We start from the raw sequence: 25,715 nt of genomic DNA on the forward strand, positions 1-25,715 counted from the left end.
TTATACAGTCTGCTCTGTAAAAAAAACCTAATAGTTTTTCTTCATCTTTGTATATATTGTGTTTATCAAGTTTCAATACACATGTACCGTTTCGAATAAATACCTAGAGTACTGAGGCAAAAGAAGATGTTAATTGTTGTGATTCCTGTATTTTCCACGTGTACATACTTGCCTTCCCTGTACCCACATTACCACGCAAAGAAGTGAAAAGATATATGCTTGAATTTTAAACTGTCACGAACGCACGCTCCCTTTTTGACTGCCCATGTTTGTTTGTAATTCATGTTTTTAAACATCAAATCCATAGCGGCGTCGTGGTGGACCTACCATAGACTCGAGCCCAAGTTCCAAATTAAAGTTTGATAAGTTTAAGTACAAAGTATGCGGCAACCAATACATTTACAACTCGAGGGCCCAGAAGTGCGGGTGGCTTAATTTGGAGGTACGGTAAGGCACGGAATTTCCCCGACGATTCTCAGTTTCCAATGGAGAGGGCGGTATATAATTTATATTACAATTAATTGATTCTAAGGGTTTTAATTATAGGAAGTGTGTTTTGCACTGGGGGACCCAGTTAGCGAACCCGGTAGAGGTGCCGACGGGTAAGCCGGCGCCCCTGGTTCGAGTCCTGGCCGCAGCAACTCGGACTGGCTGCAGGGAAACCTGCGGCGGGTCCGAGTTTTGTATCGCGTGTCTACCCCAACTATATAAAATAAAATAAAATAAACAGAATTTTACTCTTTTGAATTAAAATATATATAAAGTAAAAAGAAGTAAAAGGACCATTTGATACATCGGTGGGAATCGAACCCACAACCATTCGGTTGAGCGCTAGAGTGCCTTCCACTAGGCCATTGCGCTCTTCCTGCTAATAATGTTTGGATTTAAAATATAAAGGTTTCGATGAATTACGCAATCAAAAAAAAAAATAAAGTCAGAACCAGTCTATATCAGACAGGTTCCGACTTTTTAACTAAGTCTGCGCGCATGCGCTCTTCTTAGCAAAGTTATTTGACGGCTAAGTCAGCGCGCAACGGCATGGCAACTACATTAATAAATACTTTTTGTTGGTTAAACAAAAATAGAATTGTCTCAGACGCAAAAAAAAAGCACATCAGTAGATCAGAGTTATTTTCTCAAATACATTACACGTGTGTACAAATTTATTCACATAAAATTGACGGAAATGTTATAAAACGAGAAATTGAAAGTAATTAGCTTCCGGAATCCACCAAATGTTCACACACAAAATAGAAAGTTTTCAGTAATAACTTTTGCTCACAAAAATTAAAGTTTTGGCCAAGATGCGCTTAAAGTTTGCTGCGAGTCGTCTTTGCAATATTTGCCATGCACTCCGTAAGTGTTGAATCAAAGGGAAAAAGTTTTAAATGGCCAAAATTTGGGCTTAATGCCACAACCACGGCGTTCTATTATAATTCACCTGACGGAAAACGGAAACATTTTGCATGACATTAAACATATTACTTTATGTTGTCGTTCCCAAAGAAATTAAAATTGGTCTTCCCATTCACTTTAAAAACACTGATTTTGTTTTCAAACGGAATGTATGTTCTATTTCAAGGAAGATGTACTACTTTTTTGTATCTTGGAAGTCGGAAAATTAGAGCTTTTCCTTTTTGTATTTTTGGCGCCACTGATGCCCCAAAAGATCGGGCTGCCCTAATTATTTTCGGGCCGCAGATAATTTGGAAAGTTATCTTTTTGTAATAACTAAACGTGAAAGGATTTTCCTGTTCGAAAATTACTTAACCCTTGTATTGCTAGAGAGATAGCAACTAAAAAGAATGTTTGGTTGTATTAAACACAAATAGTAGAAAGCAACTTTCAATAAATTGGAAGGGACCGTGCGATAGAAATGTTGTTTTGAATATAATCCATGCACTTTCTTTAGTTGTGAATTGCATTTTCATTTCTCAAAGTGTTTCAGACCTTTTCGGTTTAATTGCTCATGAGCAAAACACGGATTAAATCTCAGGCATAACTTGTATTTAATAGGCCGACAGGACGTTTCTATGCACAATCCACATCGAATATTGCTTTAATTTTTTTGGTTTTCTGCTGTGATAAGTTGCTTTGGGGGTATTTCTCTGATGAACAGAAAGTCTGTATGGGCTAACAATATGCACAGATATTTCGGTAAGTTACACTTTTGAGTTTATAATTTTGACGAAAATGCTGAAAGTGTGGTGCTTGCCTACAAGTGACTTAAAGCAACAGCGCCCTCGGTTGACAGAAATAGCGTTACTTGTAGCAGTTATTTTTTTAAATATAAATTCAGGAAGCTTGGCTTTTAAATAATTTGAACCAAAAACGGGTGATACACAATTTGTATGCTACAGGGCGAGTCCAAACAAACAAAAAAGTTTAAGTTTTGAAATTTGTAAACCTTGTAAGAACGACATATGTGAACCTTTTTTACTTCGGTACCCAATTTACGTTTTTGTCCACGAGGCATCAGAATCTTGCATAAGAGCGGAAACGGTACAATTATAAAAGGCATTTTTACATGTAGGCCTATAGACAACACAGATTAAAAACTGACTGAACCTTAGCTCAAGCTATAATTTTTTTCGGTCTCACTTATGATGTTTATGCAAACTTATCTGGGCTATACTATAGTTACTGTACGTGCTTCATTGTTCACACAATTGGCAAACCCGCAAGGCATTTCACAGCTCTAGACCTCATGGAAAGAACGGCGCCGGCGGCCGGGACACATGTTGTGCTCTTATGCAATTTTTAGACGCCTCGTGGACAAAAACGGAAATCGGGTACCGCAGTAAAAAGGCTCACAAAAGACAAACGGTAAAATGCGACTAACTTCAGTTTTTCACACGAAGTTACTATTAAACGGATACCTCATTCTTACAAGGTTTAAATCCCAATGTTTGATCTCTAAAATCTATCGCATGGTCCCTTTAATATTTATTCCACTTCTTTTTTTAATATATCGTATAATTTAATCCAAAAATCTCTAATAATCCACATGCACATAATTTACATAAAGCAATGGCTCATGAGCTGAATATATACATATATGTACCTTTCACCAATATATAAATAATGTGCATGTTTAATGCGCATAATTCTGTCAAAATATTGCTAACGCATTACTACGCTTCAGGAAATTCTTGGGACATTATGCTTTCTTTTTTAGAGGATTTCATCAGTTCCTGTTCAGACTATCCCATGCATTTGTTTTGTAATAAAATGAAATTTGATGACAACTCATACAGAATGCCGCTTACTTATTTACAACAGATATATGAATTTGTAACAAAAATGGTACCAGTTCAGCCTCTTACAAATTAATAGAATCCCTATGAAAACTGATTTTCTTTCATTATCTTTAAGTAAACTTGAATCCTCGATCCTGATTGGTTGATCTATGGCAACAAGCCATGCTACATATAACCATGTAGCACGGCCACGGTCTTTACCGCGCTCCGCGTGTTGCGCTATTCCAAGATGCGCGCGCCATACAACCAAACACGTGTAACAGGATAACCGCTTAAAAGTTAGAGTACAGCGTGCGTGTTTAAACTTTTTAGTGGGTCAAGTTTGCTTGAAGATAAATTTGTTATCGCGCTCGGCCTCGTGGTATGTGGGGCACAGACGTACTACATTATTCCGTGTTCCAATCGTACGAAAGCCCATTAGCGCCACTGCAAGTATATATGTTACAGATTGTGTAATTCGTTATTACGGATTATACAACACCTGAATAAATCCCCGTCATCTGATTGGTGAATTGTAGATCACGTGACATAGTATTATTCGGTATAATGCACGGTGCAACCATGCGTTATACCCATGCGTTATACCGTTTCACTTTGCGCTTGTTCCAAGATGCGGTATTTGCGTGCAAAATGCATGCTGGTGTGCGCGTTCAGCGTAGCGCGTATTGTTCCAAAGAGCCAGCGCTACAGCGTTGGGTTCAAACATTTTCGTGAAGGGGTAGTTCAACATCTTTAAAATCAAAATAAATTGTAGTTTATAATTTACCAATCAAATGACGAGAATGTATTCAGGTGTTGTATAAAACAAATAACGAATGTTTTACGTTCGTGCGATGGAAAGAATAATTTCATTCGGTGACAGATTGAATGTTCTATTCCACTCGGCTTCGCCTCGTGGAATAGAACATTCAATCTGTCACCTCATGAAATTATTCTTACCATCGCACTCACAAACATTCGTTATTTGTATATTATTAATTCGTTATTACGGATTACTAATTCGTTATAACGGATTATTTAATTCGTTATAACGGATTATTAATTCGTTATTACGGATTATTAATTCGTTATTACGGATTATTAATTCGTTATTACGGATTATTAATTCGTTATTACGGATTATTTAATTCGTTATTACGGATTACTAATTCGTTATAACGGATTATTTAATTCGTTATTACGGATTATTAATTCGTTATTACGGATTATTAATTCGTTATTACGGATTATTAATTCGTTATTACGGATTATTTAATTCGTTATTACGGATTATTTAATTCGTTATTACGGATTATTAATTCGTTATTACGAATTAGGTCTGATATTCTCACACGTGGAGAGCACGTGACCAGGGGCCTGTGTATATAGCGCCGCTAGGCGGCGCTATCTTTGCATACAACGTTTGCACTCCTGTGCCATACTTGCCGAGTATGACTCAGAACGTATGAGTAATTCGTAATAACGAATTAATAATCCGTAATAACGAATTAAATAATCCGTAATAACGAATTAAATAATCCGTAATAACGAATTAGTAATCCGTTATAACGAATTAGTAATCCGTTATAACGAATTAATAATCCGTAATAACGAATTAAATAATCCGTAATAACGAATTAAATAATCCGTAATAACGAATTAAATAATCCGTAATAACGAATTAATAATCCGTAATAACGAATTAGTAATCCGTAATAACGAATTAATAATCCGTAATAACGAATTAAATAATCCGTTATAACGAATTAAATAATCCGTAATAACGAATTAATAATCCGTAATAACGAATTAGTAATCCGTAATAACGAATTAATAATCCGTAATAACGAATTAAATAATCCGTAATAACGAATTAATAATCCGTAATAACGAATTAAATAATCCGTAATAACGAATTAAATAATCCGTAATAACGAATTAAATAATCCGTAATAACGAATTAATAATCCGTAATAACGAATTAATAATCCGTAATAACGAATTAGTAATCCGTAATAACGAATTAGTAATCCGTAATAACGAATTAATAATCCGCAATAACGAATTAATAATCCGCAACATATATACTTGCAGTGGCGCTAATGGGCTTTCGTACAATCGCGCTCGCGGGATAACTAATAATATCCAATGCTCTATACAAGATGAAAGTTAGTCTTGTTTTCAAGTTGTGTTTTCCTTTTAAACCACAAGCATACAGGAGTAAGAACACCCACCTTTATAAAAAGGTTGTTGATTGCCAATTATATGTTTTTTAGGAAAATTGTTTACAGTAAAGAGTACAGCTATAAATAACACGACACATTTTTCCTCTTTCTTTGGTGGTAAAATGACTGTAAAAAAATATAAAAAAAATTCTGGATTTTTTTCATGTAGTGCCTGCGAAAAATGATTACTTTGGACAAATGACGCGTTTAGACAAATAGAAAAGTTGTGCATAGATGGTATGCCAAAAAGAAGCAACAAAAGCTCTCACAAGAAACGTTGATTGTTTTTATATGAGAAATAAGTGCACCTTATTATTTTTTGATATACCTAGGCTAAATAAACTAACTCATGATGATGTAGTGAAACTTCCGGCAATCAACAACCTCTTTCAATTGTCGTCTTCAACCTCTTGCCTTGTGCCATCAACCTCCTTCCCAGAGAACAGCTTCTTGTACTTGTTTTTTCCCCTCAACCTTGAACGTCTGTCCGGGCTCCTGCTTTCTTTAATGTAACCTAGACGAGAAAGAAAACAAAGAATACAACTTCAAAGGTCGCGTTGAAAATATTAATCACCTAATATTTTTGGATTGACAGAATTCCAATGGACTATATCATGAATAAGAAATTCTTTTAAAATAAATTAACAAACAAAAAGCATAAATTACAAATACTCCATTTTACAAAAAAAACCACAAATTTTGCCTCTGCATTTCATCTTCGAATTCCCAACCCACCCCCCCCCCTTTCCTAGTCTGAGTATCACCCATTATCCACAGACCAATTGCAAGTCTCCTGTATAACATCTATGTCAAAGCATGCAGATTTTAGCGATCTCGGGCCTCAGCCAATCGGATTCGACTTAAGTAAATCGTGACGTCATTTCATTCCCAAATCAGGACTAAAACTGTGATTGGTCAATTTGAATCCAGTGTTTTGTAATACAACAACAGCCACGCGCGTGTCGCGTAACATAATACACAGCGCGTGACCACAGCCTTTGTTGCTGTGTCTAGCGGGTTTTTTATCCATGTCGCGACAAAGTTTAGACGCGACAAAGGTGAATGATCAAACACCCAAAATAGAAAGTGCCCGCTGATTGGTCAAAATCTAGAGGTCAAGAGGCGATTGTCTTGCATAATTAAAGTTATAGTCCATCATTTGCAGCCATCCGAAAAGTGACTGGCGTAATTATTGTTGAAAAACAAACTTGGTTGAAAGATAGTAAGGGAACTAAACTCCCTGTGAAATTATTCTTTCTGGGAAGCTGTCATTTCGAAGTAATCTTGAATTGAAAGAAGGCCTTTCCAATGGTGCGTCTTAAGACGCACCGTAGGAAAATTTAAATTAGTAGTTCATTTTGTTATTCGGCGAAGCGCGCGCAAGCATTGGCACGACGCACACGCGCGAGCGGTTGCTATAATTCGTCGGATCAGTGCGCGACGTCGCGTATAGCTGCCATTCAAAACAATTCAAAACATGATTCAGTAACTTTTGATTTGAAATTGAGATCCTAGAATGCTGTTTTTCTCGGAATATACAGTTGAAGCTTAGCTGAAACTTCATCAGGTTAGTTGTTCAGTATCCTTCATTAGATTTTGAACACTTTTGTTGCTTCAAACGAACAAAATGCACAAATTACAAATGATGGACTATATCTTTAATCAGCGAATCGGTCTAAAAATCTATAACATAGACTACCCCTTCCCCCGACCCCCCAAAAAATTGAACGAAAGAGTATGAGAGAAAAGGCTCAATCGAAAACAGATCTCAAGTAGAAGCTGACTCAACGGTTTCCTTAAATTGGCAAAATTGGTTTTTCCTTTTCGAATCCCTGATGTCAATGACTGCAGCCTTAGTTACCTCTCTGCAGACATGTCTGTGTGTCTGGGAATCCAACCGACCAATAGTGAGCCGGAGTATTTGGCGGACTGAACTGAGCCCGGTGTCTGGAGCACATCTTCATTCGCTTGTCTCGCTGGGATTCTGTCAGAGACAGGTCTCCGTAGAACTGTCATGAAGTAAAAACAAGACAAGTTTAGTTATCAGACTTGTATTTGAGTCACCAAACATCGAGTCTGAGTCTGAGTAGTCCTGAGTCCCGAGTCCGAGTCACAAAGGTCGAAAACAAGACAAGTTTAATTATCAGACTTGTATTTGAGTCACCAAACATCGAGTCTGAGTCCGAGTCACCTCTCCCGAGTCTGAGTCCCGAGTCCGGGTCACAAAGGTCGAGTCTGAGTCCCAATCACGAGTCACCTTTAATATATTGAAAATAAATTTTGAGGTACTAGCTTAAACCTCGCAGCGTAAATGTTTCCATTTTCACAGCTTTTCTCTAATTTAATGAACTGGAAATAACCTACAAGTACATGAATAATATGTCATACATACATGTATAACATGTCATATACATGTATAACATGTCATATATACATGTATAACATGCCATATACATGTATAACATGTCATATATACATGTATAACATGTCATATATACATGTATAACATGCCATATACATGTATAACATGTCATATATACATGTATAACATGTCATCCAGTGGCGGTTCTAGGGAGGGGGCCCCCCAATTTTGTCTAGCCCCCTCCCCCCAAAAAATCCATCAAAAAAAAATTGCACTAGCAAAATGTAAGAATGTGACATACATGCACACGTTTTCACCCTAAATAAATAGTCGTGAGAAGGGTGCACTTTTAGTTAACATAGTGTGCCTGATTGTAGGATTTTATCAGCGCTCCCTATTGAAAATATGGCAAGATGTGGTTCCCCCTGATTGCTTTCAGCTGTCATTGGTCAGACAGGTCTAAAATCAAACCTGATCCCAACTAGTCCCTTGTGTGACCAACTTACATTGTGGTGAAAGACTGTGTCGACCCTGACCTTGTGTCTTGTCTTGTTCTCAGTCTGGCAAAATCCCCAGCCTTTGTAATAATAGATATTATTAGAACTACATTTTCCACTTACTGCCTCACATTCCTTGCAGCCGAAGCCCTTCAGTTTCTGTCGATCATCATGTTTACGGACAACCTCCGAGTACTTGTAGTTTGGTTTGTCAACCACCTTGGGCACACTACAAAAAGGCAGAAAGGTTTGGAAATAAACAGACGTGAGTCCAGATCTGTCGGTTATTGGGACACCTGTCACAGCTGAAACAAGCGTTATGACTTTCTGCTCTGGAGATGTTCTAATGTCAGGCATGCAACTGGGAATTCGAGGAAATTCTAAACCACACAAGACTTTGTACAGTGTTTTTTTAATTTGTAACGGCATTCATGAGAAGTAAAAAAACAAGGAAATCAGCAGATCTGAGGAAAAGTTTCATGCCTGTAATGTGGGTATTGTCGACAGCGCCTTAATAAAAAGCTGGTGGAAGTGTCCGAGTAAAGTTAAGTCTGTCACGAGCCAATGTGGCCCATCAGGCCGGCGTTTATCTCCGGTTTCAGTAGCATGAAATGACTGAGAATAAATGTATTTCTATTCCCCTGGATGGGATGCCAGTCCATCGCATGCTACTCAGCTAATGCCAGTACCCATTTATACTCCTGGGTAGAGACAGGCAAATGGGGATGAAGTGGCTTGCCCAAGGACACAACATATGACCAGCAGCTGGATTTGAGCCCCCTTACCCTCTGATCAGGAGTCACGAATCCTAACCACTAGGCCACACTCCGCCCAAAAAAAATTGGAAGTGTCCTAGTATCACGAAAAAATTATTTTAAATGGAAAAATTGGTTGCTGGATCTCAGAATAAAGAAAGGGTCATGTTTTTCGCGTCACCTCTTCTTGTGTGTGTGCAAGGACACCTATCTGCATGCGTGAATGACCAGTTTTGCCCCTCGAAGTTTTGAATACCTTTTTGTAAAGATCAACTTCAAGTATTCCCAATTTGAAGTATTTCTTTGAATATATTAGTATCTATTAATATTTTAATCTTTTTGCATAATGTATCAAACTTACACGTCAAAGTTCCTGACAAAGGAAGTTTCACCTCCGACCCCAGATTTTTCCAAGTTGCCTTCTGGCTCACTGTCCTCCTCCTCCTCAAACAGATCCTGACAGCTGTCATCTGCCATCTCAGAGAGCATCAACTCTTCATCATCTACCTCAAGACCAGCTTCGTGCCTCCTCTCCAACAGCTTCTTAACATGAATCCCTCCCGTGACGGATTGGTTGGGTTGGCTGGAAGACTGGGATGACTCCGTTTCTAGTCGCGTCAAGTCCATCAGTGGATCGACCGAATCATTCAAGTCATGAGGAGAGTGCATGAAATCTAAGCTCTCTTGGAGGTCTGAATCATCCTGATCAGAAGCTCTTCGCTTCTGTTGAGATGCCTTCTTAGCCACACTAGCATCGGGAGTTACAGAATGCTGCTGTTTCTTGTGAGGCAAAGTTGGAACCTTGAATCCATCTTCGATATTCTCAGACCTAAAGTCGTTTTTACCCCCAGCTTCTGCCTTTTGTCGATCCGCGAGTGACAACTCTATTGCCCGATTCATGAAGGCATCCGATTGGGAGTCCACATTCACTAAACTACCCCCGTTGTACGCTCGCATGAGACTGGCCGACTTGTTCATACCAGGTTTGATCTTGCTCAGAATGAGCTTGCTCTGCTTCAGGTTTTTGTTGCCCTTAGCTTGGACCCTAGCACCTGTTTCTTCAGGAGATAGGCGTTTTCCTTGTTTAGACTGTCTAGTGCTTGTCTGAATTGATGTTTGATTATCGTCTTCAAGACCTTCTGGGCTGTTCTCCTTTTCAAGAAACCTATCCTCGGGAAGCACTGTGTCATCGTTCATAGTGGATTCATCAGGATCTAGCTTTCTTTTCTTGGAAGTTGACACCCTTGACAAGTTGTTGTGAGACTTCAGTGGCATGTCAGTCCCTTGTCCGCGCTCCACCTTGCTGGCTAGTACTCTGGTACTAGAACTATCTCTCTGTGTCTTAGCATGAAATAATGTTTTCCCTTCGTCTTGTTTGTGCTTTGCTTCTCCTGAAGATGCTGTCTTGGAGGTTAATGTGAGACTAGGCAGAGACTTTGGCGAGGGACGAGGATCAGCTACTCGCTTTGGAAAATGAGGATCAAGGAGTAAAATAGAAGCTTCTGATTCGTAGCTTTCATCGGTCACTTCTGATCGATCACCCCTATGCGGTGTTGGTACATTCCTATCAACAGTAGTGCTGCCATGCTGCCGGGACTTACCACTTGAGCTTCCAGGGGTGGCCAGGCCCTCGCCGCAAAATGTGGGTGACTTGGCCTGCGTGTTGCTTAAGTCGACTGGAAACTGCGACTCTGATCTCGGAATGGAGATGGTGAGTGGGTTGCTGTGTGATGCCTGTTTGCTGGATGCCTCTGAAGATAAAATGTTCAGCCGTGTCGAGTCTGGCATCTGTGATGATTTCTGGGACAGTACTGACACTGATTCTGATAACAGAGACGTCTGAGAATGGCTTGCCACAGGAGTGCTTGCATAGGTTGGCGCATCAATAAGACTTTCATCACCCATCTCAAAGGATGTCCCAGCGTCAGCTTCAACTCCCAAAGTCTCAGGAATGGTGTGCACCCGCTTATCCATAATCCTCTTTCCAGGGCCATCGAGCATTTGCTTAGATGTGCCATGCCCACCAAAGGTGGCCCCTGAATCGGGATTCCTTGTGTTCAAGGTAGCCTGGACTGATGGTGAAACACAAGTATCTGGTGCTAAGATGACACCTCCTGGACTACCAGCGACTTGTGTTCTGTTGTGTGGAGCTTGAAAATTAGCAAGTGTCTTCTCGTGTACTGTTGGCCTTTCTGTGTTAGGGACAGCGGTGGGACTTGGTTCTTCCTGAGAGTTTCTTACTTGGAGTGTTTCTGCGGGAGGTTTTTGGAAGCTTCCGACTGAGGATATCTCTTCGTAGCGGACTTTCTTGTTGGATTTCTTGGAGGTTAGTTTGCTGGGAGCTCTGAAAAGCTTCTTTGGGAGATCCTTGTTGGGACTGTTAGGCGCCTGATGAGCTTCCTGATTTGGTGAAGCTGTGAATAAAAATGAAACATTATCAAATTGGTGATATGTTGAAGTGGCTGGTCTTCCTAACATAATATTTTTCAAGTTAATCTGTCTTTCAAGTGTCATGCATTATTACGACAGGTTGTTTTGGGAGTTTCTTTAAAAGGCAAGTAACTATTTTTTTACAGACAGTATGCAGTATTCTTAAAATGATTTTACCTTGTTCAGCATTGCTTGCTTGGATCTGAGAAGTATTGACTAAACCATTCTGTCTGGAAGTACAAGAAAACAATGTCCAGAACCACAGTTAACATGTCTGTTTATGCGTAATGTTGTCATACAGTGTGTCCCAGAAAAGGCGGGGCCGGACAAATCAGCGGCCATGTCTAAACAATTAATCATGTGAGACTAAATTTTGTTTGTGTTTTTATTTCATAACACATTTCTTTGTAATGTTCATTCTGATAAAATTAAATATTGCCCCTTGAATCTAATAGTTCAACAAACACATCATTAAAAAGCCGCGGAATTCTGCATGACGAAAGTTCCCCAAAAAGCACAGGATCCGTACAATGAAATGTAATGTCGATTGTTGACGTGAAAATGTGTAAATTTCGATTTTGAAGAGCCCTTACGTTTCTAGTCATAGCTTTAAAAGTGTTGAATCAACTGAAGTTATTATTTTCACAGACAATAAACAACATCAACAGCAGGGAAAAATAAAAACAAAATTTTGTCTGATGTGAATAGTTTGTTTAGATACGGCCGCTGATTTTTCCGGACCCGCTTTTTCTGGGACACACCCGTATTATACATGTCTTGAGTTTGAGTATGACAATCTGTTCTATGCCACATTTTGAGATCCTACTCCCATTGTGCATTCCGACTTCTCACACAAAACAAAGCCAATTCTCTTCACTACACTTTTTACAACTGTCAGTGCTATTAGGTTTTAAACGGAATAAACAACATTTGCTTTTGCTGTAATTTTCAGAAATGGATGGATTTGAGGGTTAGTATTTTGTTGCAAATACTGTTACACTAACCTGTTTAAAGTTTTGTGTTCGTAGATGCTGGAAAAACCAAAAAAAATATCACGTTCTCGTAGTCTGGTTCCCTGACCCCACTTCAGATGAAATGGAGCACTTTAAAGACGTTGTCACGTCAGGGAACTGTAAGGTCAGGGAACCAGTCTAGCTGGCTTCTGCCCGTTAACAGATGTGTAACCGATTGAAAACAAAATGCGGACTAACTACATTTGGCAAATTGGGGGCAGCATTTGAAAAAAAGCCAGTTTTGTTTCCAATGATGGTTGGCTGACCATTATTGGAAATTGATACAAAAATACCACTTTCCTTGAAAATATCAGCACACTAGATGCCATGATTTTACAGGATGCTTTAGACTGTCATTCACTAACAGTCCAGTTAGGTATTTCATAATAATTTGGTAGTTTTACTTTTTGACGTTTGCAAATGTTGTATATTACCTTTAATGTCAAATGATTTGAATGTTGAATGATTAAAATGCCGAATATTTCCTTCTCTATCTAAATCTCAACATATCAATTTCTTCATTGAACATTCAAAGTGAGTGAGTTGCAAATAAAAAGGAGACCAAAATGTTTAACAATAGATTGAATCAGCCTCTGATGGAATAAAGATACACAGTGTAACCCAACAAGGTTTACCTTGTGTTATGTAGCAGCCGCAGCTGCTGTTTCAGTTTCATGACCTCAGCTTGCAGGATTTTATTCTGCTTGGAAAACTGCTTCGCTATGGCAGCGTTGCTGAAAGACAACAAAAATATAAGAGATTAAGGCTAAAATGGTGCATTTTTGCAATAATCATGATAACTTGGGGATAAATATTACATAAAAAAAATACTGCAAGTAAAACTGGTGCCATCCCCATGGTAAACTTTCTGTCCATGTTACATAGTAGCACTGTGAGGATAAAGATCTTATCAAATTGCCTAGAAAGTCTTAAATTCTTTTAAACCACAGTCCTCAATAATGGGGGGGGGTGTACAAGTGGAAAATAGGACAAGCAACTTGATATTATTATCCTGCTTCATTTCCTAATCCCATGTCACACTTTTAGTGTGGAAAGGCCTACATGTGTTGGAGTCATTAGTAACACTGAGCTGAGCTCTCCAGAGACCTCGTAAATATCCATATTGGAAAGTATTTTCGTGACATCGGCCTTCTCTTCACAGACCACCTTTCAAGTTTCATTGAGATGACTGAACTTACAGTGAACTGGAACACACACACACGGACACACAGAAGGAATACTCAATCGCAATATCCCCCTGTCTGACTTGAAAGCCAGGGGGATAATGAGTTCCTCTTGCAATACTTACTGTATGGTGCAGACATTAGATTTGTAGGATAACTTACTCATTGGAAACTTTGGCTAACTTGTTGCATTTCATCTTGTACCTGTTTACTCGTTCCTGGAGTTCTGAGAGAGATGACACAAAGTTAGATTGAAAATTGTTGAAGTGAACAAAAATCACACAAAAACTAAGAACTTGATAAGGTCAGCAACGTATCAAGTTATTATATAACACCCAAGTAAATCCTTGTCATTTGATTGGAGGATTGTAGGTCACGCGATATTCATTAACCCTAACCGCCCTGAATCCTCCAAAATCCTTTTTGCAAATTGGAGGAATTTGCAGGATTGAGGTTACATGGCCAAAGTGCGTTACTGATTTCGGAGTACGCACTGTGTCAAGGTCTTGGGCCGGACCTTGTGCTGTTTATGCTCAGTCGTGCATAAATTTAGTCCTTGATTATACTTGACATCCTCCGCACTGCTCCAGGATGTCACTGCCTCTGCCTCAGCCTATTGACAGTTATAGCCGGAGGATTTTGCAGGATTCAGGCAGTGGTCACCCCTCCATGGACCATATTCAAGAAACAACGGAGGAATTTGCAGGATTGAGGCTATATGCTATTTTTCCATGAGGCCAATTGGAGGATTTTGCAGGATTGAGGCTACATCCTAGCAAAAAGGCCTAGGGAGTTATCAAGCCATTGCATGGCCTTCGTCATAACCATTTATGGTTCCTTTCACAGTGCATTTTCGTCCCATCCCTTTTGATCTATTGCATGCCTCGCGCATGCTAAGTCGTGCAGCGGCCAGGCGCAATACGATCTTTGCGCTATTTAGACCATATCATGCGTTATAGCAGTACAAAACTTGCCTTTGAAGTTGATGCAGTTGCCTTGATGATTTTTTGCATTGTTTTAAGAACTTACAATCATGGGCGTCGCCAGGATTTTTTCTAGAGGGGGGCAAAAAATTTGTTTGCCAAAAAATGCTTGTATTTCTCAACACATTCTCGATTTATCAGTTTTAGAGGGGGGCAGGGACATTTTGCCCCCCCCCCCCCCCCCCCAACTCATTAAATTTACACCACTTTGTCTTCGCGCCTCTTTTTCTTTTCTTTGTTTTCTTTTCTTTTCTTCCTTTTTTTTTTTTTTTGGTGGCTTTTGTGACTTTAAAACCTTTGTTAGCCTTGAACAAGCTGAAAAAAGTAGTGGACATGATACAATTTTGTGAGTTTTGTTTGTTCTTAAAGTTTGATCTTCCAATCAAATGAAAAAAAGATCTATGATGTTTATAAAACAAATAATGACTGTTTTGCATTCGTGCAATGGTGAGAATATTTTCATTGGTTGAAAGATGGAATGATCCTTTCAACTCGGGTTCGCCTTGTTGAATGGAACATTCAATCTTTTGACTCGTGAAAATATTCTCACCGTTGCACGAATGCAAAACATTCATTATTTGAAAAATGTATGTCTATGTTCTCCTATGGCCTTTACAGCTACAAGCATCTTGCATCTGTTGACCTACATGTACTGAGGCCAAGTTTAAAAAAATGAAATTTCTCTTGCTGGCTTTTTGGGAATACAAAAGAAGCAAGGGGGGGGGCAAAGGAAGTGGGCGGGGATGAGAAACAGTTCTATAGTTTTACTTGGCCTAACTGCAACTGCAACTTACTATGTGTTTCTGTGGTGTGATATTGCTGTATTTGTAGCAGCAATGATGTCAATGATTCTCTCGGAGCCGGGGGTGATGTCAAGGACGACGTTGAGCTTGACAAGCTGCAAGAAGCTGTAACAATCTCCGGCGACTCGGACTCATCGAGCTGAGGAGTTCCATCCTCGGAAGACATGATGCAGAATCGTCAGAGAACTCGACAAATTCTGAGCCTGTGAAATTACACAAGAATTCTGAAAAATTAGTGCCCCAAATTAAAAAAAATAACAAACGCCTGTAAGGCCTAGTTGGTAATTGTGAAGTTTAGGACACCTCATATGTTTGACAAGTTCCATTCATAAATCAAAACCTTGCCCTCTTTTCACAAAATTAAGTTAGGCCTAGCTGATATTCGTTGGCATCTAAGCAAACTATTTAGATGATTCCAAACAAATAAAGTGACTTTTCCTGCTTGCTATGCTTGTATCATAGGCAAATGTTAGTCCGAGTAACTTGGACCCGACTTATCGCCTTTTTAACATTATATATATTAAAATATTAAAAAGGCGATAAGTTGGGTCCAAGTTACTTGGACTAGCCAAATGTTTAGTCCCAAAACATATATTATATATGGTACGGGATCCTAAACTCCATGCTTACCTTGTAGTTCATATCATCCTCAACCATAATAAATCATATCATTGTGGAAAGAATATAGTAAACAGTAGTCTGGTAGTACAGAGTCTATAGAGAGTCAAGAAATTTTACCAAGTATTTCCTAACAAAACACTATTTTTGCGACTAACCTGACCTTTATTGAGATGATATGATATGAAGAAAAAAAGGGGTGTCAAGTTGCAACATTCTTTCCCTAATTTAATTGTACATGAAACACTGATTGAGGAATTTTGTTATTTCCGGTTCCTGGTTGAGACCGTGGGGGGTCTCCACACACCTACATGTACCTCAGTGACTGTGATTCCGCTGCATGGTTGGTTTTTCATTCAACATAATCAGAATGTTCAATCCGTAAAAAATGGCATTTACCATCAATTCTGGATAGGTTTTTCTCTTAACATTTCATCGAGAAACAAAAATGTGTTCAACCTCATAAACTGTGACTCTGTATGCTATCATTTTCATTTAAAACGAGACAAATCATTCACTTCTTACACCTCAAATTTACCGCGCTTCCTCATTCTCCGCGCCAATGAATAGAATGCATGATTTAATCGAACGAGGGCTTTGGACTTCAGACGGTTTTCGCATTCGTTTACACACTGTCGTGCTGGGTACCAGTCTCAATGTGCTAAAGCGCTGCGCCCTCTTGTGTTTCGCTTAAAAAAAAAAAAAAAGCAAGAAGTATTTTTTATAATGTAAAAAACAAAAAAATCGTAACTATATTTTCAATTTTTGCAGTCTGAGGTGCATGTTTTAAAGTTGGCTCATTGTATTTTTTTCTTCCTTCTATTCAGTGGATTAAGTCAAGCCCAAATTACTTTTGGTACGTATTTGGCCGAGTAGTCAATGGATATGATATGCGAGCAGATTTGGCGATTAATTATGCAAATATAATAGACTACGTCTTGACCTCGAGAAGCTGACCATTCAGCGGGCGCCTTCTATATCGGGTCTTTGGTGACCCGTTTTGAAACCCAATGTGGGGTTTTAGTAGATCTTTACATAGAGCAAGGTCTGTCCTTGCTCTATGATCTTATATGCCCGTTGTGTCACAAAAACACGGCATTCAAATGTACCAATCAAAAGCTTAGTCCAGATTTCGGAAATAAATGACGTCATGTCTCCTCCAATGGGCTGGCGCGCAGGGTCGCAAAAAGTTGCATGCTCAGATATATCAGACGTGAGACAGGAGACAGAGGGCTCCGTTGGACAACTGGGCCCAATTTCATAGAGCTGCTTAAGCACAAAATTTGCTTAAGCACGAACAAACTTTGCTTAGTAAAATCACGTAACCCGCCAAAACTCCATGCGATGTACATGTACATTGCTTGTGACTGGTATTTAGCTGTTGTTTACTTAGCATAACAATCGAGTGGAGTTTTGGCCGGTAACCTGATTATATTAAGCAAGATTTTTTTTTGTGCTTAAGCAAATTTTGTGCTTAAGCAGCTCTATGAAATTGGCCCCTGGTGATACTCGGACTATCTCTCCCCCCTTCCAAAACATTAAGGGATCTGAATTTGCCAAAAGATGTTTGGATGCTTATCAATAATTTAATTAGAAATTTCAGGCTCCAGTGGAACGCCGCTATAAACGAACGTCGCGGTATCCACAGAAATTGTTCGCAATAGCGATTGTTAGATATAGCGATTTTAAGCTGCTGGCGCTCCGGTACTCATTTTTCAATAAATAGCGCCCTTCAGAACTTCACCCTGCACGCCCTGGTACTTCTAGTTACTGAAAGATGACTTTGAACACTTGCCGACTATTGAGTAATGTAATTACATGAACACAGATTGTGAGCTTACTACCGGTACCTACAGCAATGGGTGGCTTTCCCCTTCTATTCCTTGGGGAAATAATAGCCACTTTTCGCTCTTCTGTTAACATTTTTTCAACAGCAATACAAATGTATTAGGTACATTTTGTGCACAAAAATCAAGAGCCAAGGACGATGTTCGGTGTAGCCGAATGTTCGGTATAGCGGTGTTCAGAATAGCGACGTTTAGTAATAATTCTCCTCTGCAGTAAAGTCACACTTTTCAAGTGCGGAAGAAATTCTTGCATATCAAACATCCCTGTTCAATCTTTTCCTGGAGCATTTACCAAGAAAAAAAATAAAAATAAAAAAGGCTGAAGTCCAAAAACTAAAAAGCACAGGCCATAAAAACCACAAACCGTCATCATTTTTGTTACATTTATTTGGCAGTGAAAAGGTACTTATGAAAGAAATAAAACCTTCTGGTAAAACAAAATTCTGTACATCTACATTTTCATGTTATTTCAAATGGACAAATCAGGACAGAATTTAGGGACATCTAACAGCATTTTACGTGAAGGTTTTAAATTTTATGCACAGCATAAAATATCACTTGTTTATTTTATTGATGAGAACACTAGAAATTTACACAAACTCTGTATTCATACATATTGTTACAAATGTACAACTGAAGCTGCATGAATGGAAAACCAGGTCTATCTAAACATGTAGGTTCGTTAGATAAAGGGGTGCAGCAAGTTTTAAACTTTTAATTTCACTTGAAAAAAAAAAAGGACCGTTAGAATAAACGAGGTTTCTCAGAAACTTGTGGAACAATGTTCATTGTACTTGTACAATAATAGATACAAGCCGTGAAAATATTTCCATGGTTAAATTCCGTTTTTCTTTTTTGGGTGAATTATGTCAAGTGAAATTAATTCAGGAAGAAGAAATCTTTTCTTAGTACAGCGACTTTGGTAATGTGGGAGACCGGTGTGATACAGACCTCAAAATTATTACGAGATGAAAAACTGCTTTTCTGAAAACTGAGGCGTATCATTTGTAATACTGAGGTCTGGCGACATGAACAGAAATGCAATTGAAAAGCAATTCATATCTCCAACGAGATAATGCTAATTTTCGCATGTAAAGTACCTTTCTTAAAATGTATAATTTTTTAGAATACATGTAGAATCTTACTGACTGCTCTGATGAAACAAATTAAAGGCCAAGATAAGAAACATTAACATTTCAGGTTTCTTTTTTGAGTGACAAATTTGTTGAATTTCAGAAATCAATCTCAGCAAATTGAGGTACATGTGCATGTTTTTTTTTTCTTTTAAAAAAATACATGTACATGTAAAACACTCAAAAAAATTATCAGAAAAGGCGTTAACAGTACACTCGGGCTCACAGTTAAGGAGGATTCACTATTGGAGAGACCAAATCACCATTCTTAAGATTTTAACTAATCAGGAGTATGCAACGTTTAACACTGGAGTAGAAAATCAAGAACAAACAACCAAATTACTACACTTATTTTAACTACAGCAGTCTCAAAATGGAGCAAAGGCTTTCAGTGATATGTAAAATGACGAATATATAATCTACACATGTAGTTGTAAATTAAAAATGTGCTCTCAACCTTTATTACGCTATGAAGTAAAACAAAGCAAACTCCGTACTGTTGTATAAAGAAAGCGATAATTACTTTCACTAAAACATTTCACCTCACATGATGTATGCGCCACACACAGCATGGCACTAGGAAAACTTGCATTGGTTAAAATAATCAGAAATAATAAAATTCACAACCTTTTCAAACTTTTTATTTGATAAACACAAAACGAATTTGAGCTATAAGAAGATGGAGTCATCATTTTCTGGCATCGAGAAATCCGGAACAGTCTGGTCCACAGTTTTACTAGAGTCCCCGCAAGGGTTGATGACGTAGGTGTTCTGACGAAACCACGGGTGATGAAGAACCTCTTCTGCCGTGAGACGTTCGGCTGGCTCCACACGCATGATGCTGCGCAAGAGACATTTGGCTTGGGCCGACACGGTATCCGGCACGGTGAACTTCCCACGTCGGATCTTTGTGAAGAGTGAACTGGGCTCCGTGTCATGAAACGGGTACCGGCCGACGAGAATTGTATACAGGATTACGCCCAGACTCCAGACGTCGGCGCATTTACCGGAGTAGCAAGGGTCGCTGTTTAGAATCTCGGGGCTGACGTATGCCGGGCAGCCATGTTTATCACAGAGAAGATCGCGCTCGCTGTTATCAAGAATGTAGGCATCTTCGAGACCCTCCAACATCAGCTCAGTTCTGAGAAGAAAAAAAGAGACAGAAAGTGCACTGATTAAGAAAGAGGCTTAAAATAGCTCAATGTTGAGCAATGAAGTGTGAACCTCAATACAAGCAACAGAAACAAACTATGGTCCGTGCTTGAATCAAGACTACATTAGCAGCATGACTGGTAAAAAAGGTCAAAACTCAAAAGATTGACCTGTAGTAGACTAGTAACAGGCACTTCCCCATGAAGCCAACGGGGGGATGTAAAATTGATAATTTCCTAATGCGTCACTCACAGCTAACTAACTCACAAATTGATTAAATTTCCGAGACAGATAATTTTAACTTTAGAGCTATTTATAGTTATGCTACTCAACTTCAAGGCAACTTCAGATTGAGAGGTTGACTCAGAGACACGCCTAGTCTTGATTCAAGAGTAATGACTTGAGTTTTACATCTTGTCTTTACCTTAAGTGTCACAGTTTTTAGCAGTTGTACAGAACTTGGAGGGCTGTTAAGTGATGGGAATAGACCATTATCATGTTGCGGCCATCGTGATTTTATTCCATTCAAATCGACATAACGAAAGCGAGGCTGGAAGGAAAAATAGTCTGGTTCCTCTTTCGCCAATTTTTTTTTATCATTCAGTACTGTTAGTGGATACAGGGAACATGACTGAAATGGCGGCAGCATGATAAAGTCTATAGAGCACGCCTCAAACCCTGTGCAATGGCAACTTGAATTCCAGTTAAAGGAATAATGTTTCATTTATCTGGTGAAAAACTCTCGAGAAACTGCCATTTCTAGCAAGATTTTTACCTTGGTGCATTTTTGAAGATAAACTTGCGCAACTTCAGATCTCGCAAGACGATTCCACCTTCATGACAATGCGCCACAGCCAGAACCATCTGATAGAACAGCCGGCTAGCTTCGTCCTCTCTCAGCTTACGCTTGCTGCGGACGTATTGATGCATATCGCCATAGTCGCGAGGGAAGAACGCGTAGGCCTTCTCATCTCCGACGAGTACTTCTTGAATTTGGGATATGTTGTCATGAGGCTCTAGCTTGAAGTTAGGTGCAAACTTCTCGTTGTACTTCTTTGCTTGGACAACCTGGAAAGTGAAATTAGAAATAAAAGTGAAATGATTTAAAAACAAGCTCGGCTAGAAATAACTTGGAAGCTGCGGGTGAACGAAGTAGTGTTCATGCATGAGTCATGTGATTGTGCCATGTAATTTCTGGAAGGAGTATATGTTTTGAGTAAAAAAATCAGGTTTTTGACCCCAGTGACCCCATGACGACCTTTGACTCCAGTTTGGTCATGTGACATGTCAGAGCTGGGCTACTGATACTTTTGACAAGGTTTGGTTGAAATTGGTCAACATAAGTAGGAGCAATAGACAATGTGAACATTGGTTACTAACGGTAACAGAGAAACATGATGCTTTGTCCAGCTGCTATCCCTCGGATAAAAATATAGGGCCTTGTTCTACCATTCATATTTACACACAGAGTGACACACAAAAGATACCAAGTTAAACTTAACATTCTGTTTGTAACTTTAGTATAGTGTTAAAAATGCATAAAACATTAATCAATACTCAACAGCAATCTTTGAACAGGATTAACCAATGATATTTTTTAATATTAATTGATGAAATAAACGTTAAACATTAAAAGTAGGTTTAATTTCAAATGAAAAATTTCAACTTTGGTCTCAGCCTACCTTGCATTTCGTTTCTTCATGTGTTACTGCGTCCAGCGCACGGAACACATTCAACTCAGTTTCTTCAGTGAGAAGATACCCGCCGATCTTGGAGAGAACATGAGGTTCCTTGGGCACAAAATTCGGTGGGGTAGGTGCCGATAAATTCGGGCTAAAACTGCTGTAAGAATTAGTTAAATCGGGTGGTGTGTCCAAATGCACGAGTGCTTTTCTCCGACTCCGATCATTTTGGATCGGAATTGGGAGAGAGCGTTGAACGTTCATCGGCGTCTCCGTGGGGGAAAAGTCGCTCGGGAACGGTCGACTGATCGGGCTAACCACGCTGCGTCACCGACCACGTTCCCGGTCAAAATCCACCCAAAAGTGAAGATCGTGAAAAATATAAGTTCCAAAATAGATGACTGGCAACGTTAGTACAATGTTGTGTAATTCGTGGAAGACTTTGGTTGAGCCGCTATTGTACTGTTTGCGCAAGTCAAAGGCAAGACACGGGTGACAGCTGATTGCGAAATGCCTATGCAGTTTTAGTCACACGACAATCCAAGGTCACCAATGAATGAACGTCCATTCAAGATCAAAACAACGGATTTGTAGGCGGTTGTAACGGTCGTTTAGAGCTTACTGTCCGCGATTCCCCACCAAAAAAAACCACGAAAATCATGCCTTCATGATAAAATATGACTCTGTACACTATTTACAAGTATAGAATAGAGCTATAAGTCCGACATTCCTGAGAAATTAGGTTTTTTTTGGAGAATCAGCTGCGACGTGACTCACACATCAGTGTTTAAATGGGTCAACTCCCAAAATGGTTCATCCGCGGAAGAAAAATTATTTCAGTACAAAATTTCTTACAAAGCTTAAGAGTTCATGAAATAGTCAGTGGTTGTTCTCCAACCAAAAAGTTACAATTTGTTGCAGTTATTTCACAACACAAACTCAGGAGGCACGTGCCTTTTAGTGAGTTTTATCCGAGTTGTTGATGACTCCTCAATTCTGATGACGCAATCCTGGCTAACTCCGTTCCCCACAAGCACAACCCAGCGCGTTCCCAGGCAAAATCGGGTCCTTTTCCGAGCTAAAAACTGGCGATTTTCTATGGTTTTTCAGAGCAGGAATCGGTCGGTTTTGTCTCACAGATGATCTCCAGGAGTCACTGGAAGGAAATCCGCGAAGAAGCCAACGCTGGGGTGGCCCAGATGTTCGCCGATCCCGCTCAAAGGCGAGAAGAACTGGTCAAGCTTTTCGATGCCATCTTGGTAAATGTAAAATAAAAGAAATACGTACGTGTATTTCATAGATACGACCACGTACACTACGCGAATGCCGTACGGTCTACACGTATCACTCACAACGCACACAGTCACGACCAGTCAATCAGTCTGGCTCATAGCCATTATGAAAAATTAGTATATATCCATCCGCGGCTTCCTATTTTCCCATGACGTATTTCTTCATTGGAAGAAAAGGAGCACTGGTACATTTCTGAAAACCTCAAAATGGTGTAAGCAGTGAAGTAAAACTGAGATATATTTTATATCGCGACTTCAAAAATAAAGAATTGTTGGGTTATGTGTGGGAACTACTTTGTGTGTGTCGAAGTTTACTTCGTGAATCGACATCGGACCACTACGAGATTGCAACATACATCCGACATGACGCAATCCTCTCATTTGAATATCAAGGCAAGCCGACCCAGCGTTATACCGTATTTGGCAACGCGACTCCCAAATATGGTCATCGCACCATAACAAGGGCTGACGCAATAACATTTCCAAGGATAATGTGGGTCAAAGGAGTTCATTGTGTGAAAAAAAGTTTTGAAAGAACTTCGAGGGCGCGCGGAAATGGTTCGGTTAAACAGACGTCACTGGCTTAGCAGGAATTCAGCTTATTGTTCTTCAAGGTTTTTGGTATGCCGCGTTTTCGAATGGTTTCAAAGATTAGGATTTTATTGTTGCAATTAGGTGTGTGTGTTTTTAGAAGTAAATACAATTTGAAGAAAATTTGATATAATTAACATAAAAAATGCAGCATGATGAACGTGAAAAAAAAAAACCCAATTTTTTTTGGGAACTGGTCAAAAATTACCATTATTATTTTGTTGAATTAAACAAAAGTAATAATTATATCCTGTATGCCTCATTAGATCAGTGTCACGTCTGCGAGAAATAAAGACATAATTATTCAAACTGGCTGGGATTAATATGCCCAAAAAACTTCAGCATCGCAGGCATTACTTTGACGTAGGTAGGCCTGTGTGCTAATAATAAAGTCTATAGACACGACATTTTGCACTCAAAACTGTTAGCAAAATATACTGCGCGGAATTTTATGTCAATACGCGAATGCTCATCGTGCGGGCCTTGCGGAACATCGTAGGGCCGTCACGGTACTGACGTGTGACTCAGCTTCTTTTGCAGGATGGATATGGACAGAGCACACTGTCCGAAACGTTGAGTTATTCACTCAACCAACCGGTTCTTTTCAGAACCACACTTCTTCCAAGACATTTCTTTTCACATGTTGCCCGTAATTTTTGTCTATTTTATGTCATCCGCCATGCAAAGCTTCAAGTCATATTGTATCTAGGTTTTATTGGTATGACGTACGTACATGGACAGCTGCTGACTGTATATTGATTGTAGCGCCATCTCGTGGTCGCAGTAAGCCAATTAATTCTAACGGCTCTAAAAAACACGGCTGATTAGGCCACACAAAAAAAGCCTCCGGTTTCTGGTATGGAGCTTGCCCAAAAAGTGGTGCGGCGACGCGGCTTTTTTTTTTTTTTTACCTGATTGTTTTGCTTCAAATGTCGGCTGATGACTGCAAATGGTGCCCGACTAAACTTAGTGCAAATATATGGGCGTCCAGAGAGGCCACATAAAGCTTATTCTCGACCATAACCCAATCTAAAAACACGTTAAAATTGTGCAGCAGCATGATTCCAGTCAAACCAGTGAGTTTGGCGGTTTTGAGACATCATCTTTCATTGAAATTTTTTTTTATTTTGCCGACGCGCATGGCAACGGCGACGCGCGCGCATACCAGAAACCAGAGACTTTTTTTTGGCCTTAGGACGCAGCCTCATACAAGCAACCTGTCGGCTGGCTCCTTAGGCCGAATAAAAAAAAAATGTTTCTCGTCCGGGTGTTTGAAAAAAAAGGAATTAACATAATATAATATAATACATTTGCGGGATGAATATACAAAAGAGGTCACCCACTGAAAAAAAGGCGCTCTCTCTTGCCCACAATATTTCAAAAAAGGCGTATATGGACCTTATAGGTAGCAGTCATCAAGGCAATACATTTGTCTTGCTGTGAAATACCAGAAATAAACCTTTTAAGCACTCATTATTACTGAATTAAAATAACAAAGGATGCCCTATAAGATGGCCGCTATACGCATAAAGTCCACCCATGAGGTCTAAGAAATACGAAGGGTTCTCAAGTTTAAGGAATAAGTCAATCTGGCATGAAATGTCATCATGGCCTACGTCAAAGTGAAAATGCACAAAACGCTGCTCCGTCCCATAAATTCAAAACTTTTATTTTTCGATTCATTGACATTCAACGGTTGTATTCAAAAATGCTATCAAAAGCTTGGAAAACACAACGACTATCCTCTATCAATAGAATTTCTGTAGAAATATAACTATGCAGTTTTTCTAGTATGTATTTTCCTGCTCAGTCTTGCAATTGACTTCGTATTTCGTTAATCTTTCAGAAATTTGAGATAATTAACACACTGTTATAATACAACTCAAAATAATTATAATATACACGACTA

At 39.2% G+C, this 25,715-nt stretch overlaps 2 protein-coding genes across 3 annotated transcripts; both read right to left on the reverse strand.

The window, feature by feature from the left end:
• Positions 1-5,360: 5,360 nt before the first annotated feature.
• On the reverse strand, positions 5,361-16,667 carry LOC119724424 (DNA endonuclease RBBP8-like). 2 transcript variants are annotated; one of them, XM_038195474.1, is made up of 9 exons: positions 16,509-16,667; positions 15,483-15,694; positions 13,868-13,931; positions 13,157-13,255; positions 11,686-11,738; positions 9,440-11,492; positions 8,447-8,552; positions 7,326-7,473; positions 5,361-5,978 (listed from the first exon to the last, which is right to left on the reverse strand). In XM_038195474.1, the coding sequence occupies exons 2-9, from the start codon at positions 15,655-15,657 to the stop codon at positions 5,854-5,856; spliced, it is 2,823 nt and encodes a 940-aa protein (XP_038051402.1). In that variant the 5' UTR covers positions 15,658-15,694; positions 16,509-16,667; the 3' UTR covers positions 5,361-5,853. The 2 variants fall into 2 exon arrangements, with proteins under 2 accessions (XP_038051402.1, XP_038051403.1); XM_038195475.1 differs by having other exon boundaries at positions 16,427-16,667.
• A 1,657-nt stretch (positions 16,668-18,324) lies between these two features.
• Positions 18,325-23,285, reverse strand: LOC119724425 (tribbles homolog 2-like). Its single transcript, XM_038195476.1, has 3 exons — positions 21,924-23,285; positions 21,017-21,309; positions 18,325-20,230 (listed from the first exon to the last, which is right to left on the reverse strand). Exons 1-3 carry the CDS (start codon positions 22,185-22,187, stop codon positions 19,759-19,761), a joined length of 1,029 nt encoding a protein of 342 aa, XP_038051404.1. The 5' UTR covers positions 22,188-23,285; the 3' UTR covers positions 18,325-19,758.
• Positions 23,286-25,715: the final 2,430 nt, after the last annotated feature.

This window comes from Patiria miniata, unplaced genomic scaffold (assembly GCF_015706575.1).
Source record: "Patiria miniata isolate m_02_andy unplaced genomic scaffold, ASM1570657v1 HiC_scaffold_18, whole genome shotgun sequence".
Taxonomy (NCBI): domain Eukaryota; kingdom Metazoa; phylum Echinodermata; class Asteroidea; order Valvatida; family Asterinidae; genus Patiria; species Patiria miniata.

What these genes read in the sequence shown, in the direction of transcription:
- LOC119724424 (XM_038195474.1), bottom strand. Translation starts at nt 15,657, where the DNA reads ATGTCTTCCGAGGATGGAACTCCTCAGCTCGATGAGTCCGAGTCGCCG. An exon ending in TTAGCCAAAGTTTCCAATGA is followed by an intron (nt 13,256 to 13,867) that starts GTAAGTTATCCT and finishes GTTGTCTTTCAG; the next exon opens with CAACGCTGCCATAGCGAAGC. An exon ending in CGGCTGCTACATAACACAAG is followed by an intron (nt 11,739 to 13,156) that starts GTAAACCTTGTT and finishes TTGTACTTCCAG; the next exon opens with ACAGAATGGTTTAGTCAATA.
- LOC119724425 (XM_038195476.1), bottom strand. Translation starts at nt 22,187, where the DNA reads ATGAACGTTCAACGCTCTCTCCCAATTCCGATCCAAAATGATCGGAGT. An exon ending in ATGAAGAAACGAAATGCAAG is followed by an intron (nt 21,310 to 21,923) that starts GTAGGCTGAGAC and finishes TTCACTTTCCAG; the next exon opens with GTTGTCCAAGCAAAGAAGTA. An exon ending in ATCTTCAAAAATGCACCAAG is followed by an intron (nt 20,231 to 21,016) that starts GTAAAAATCTTG and finishes TTTTCTTCTCAG; the next exon opens with AACTGAGCTGATGTTGGAGG.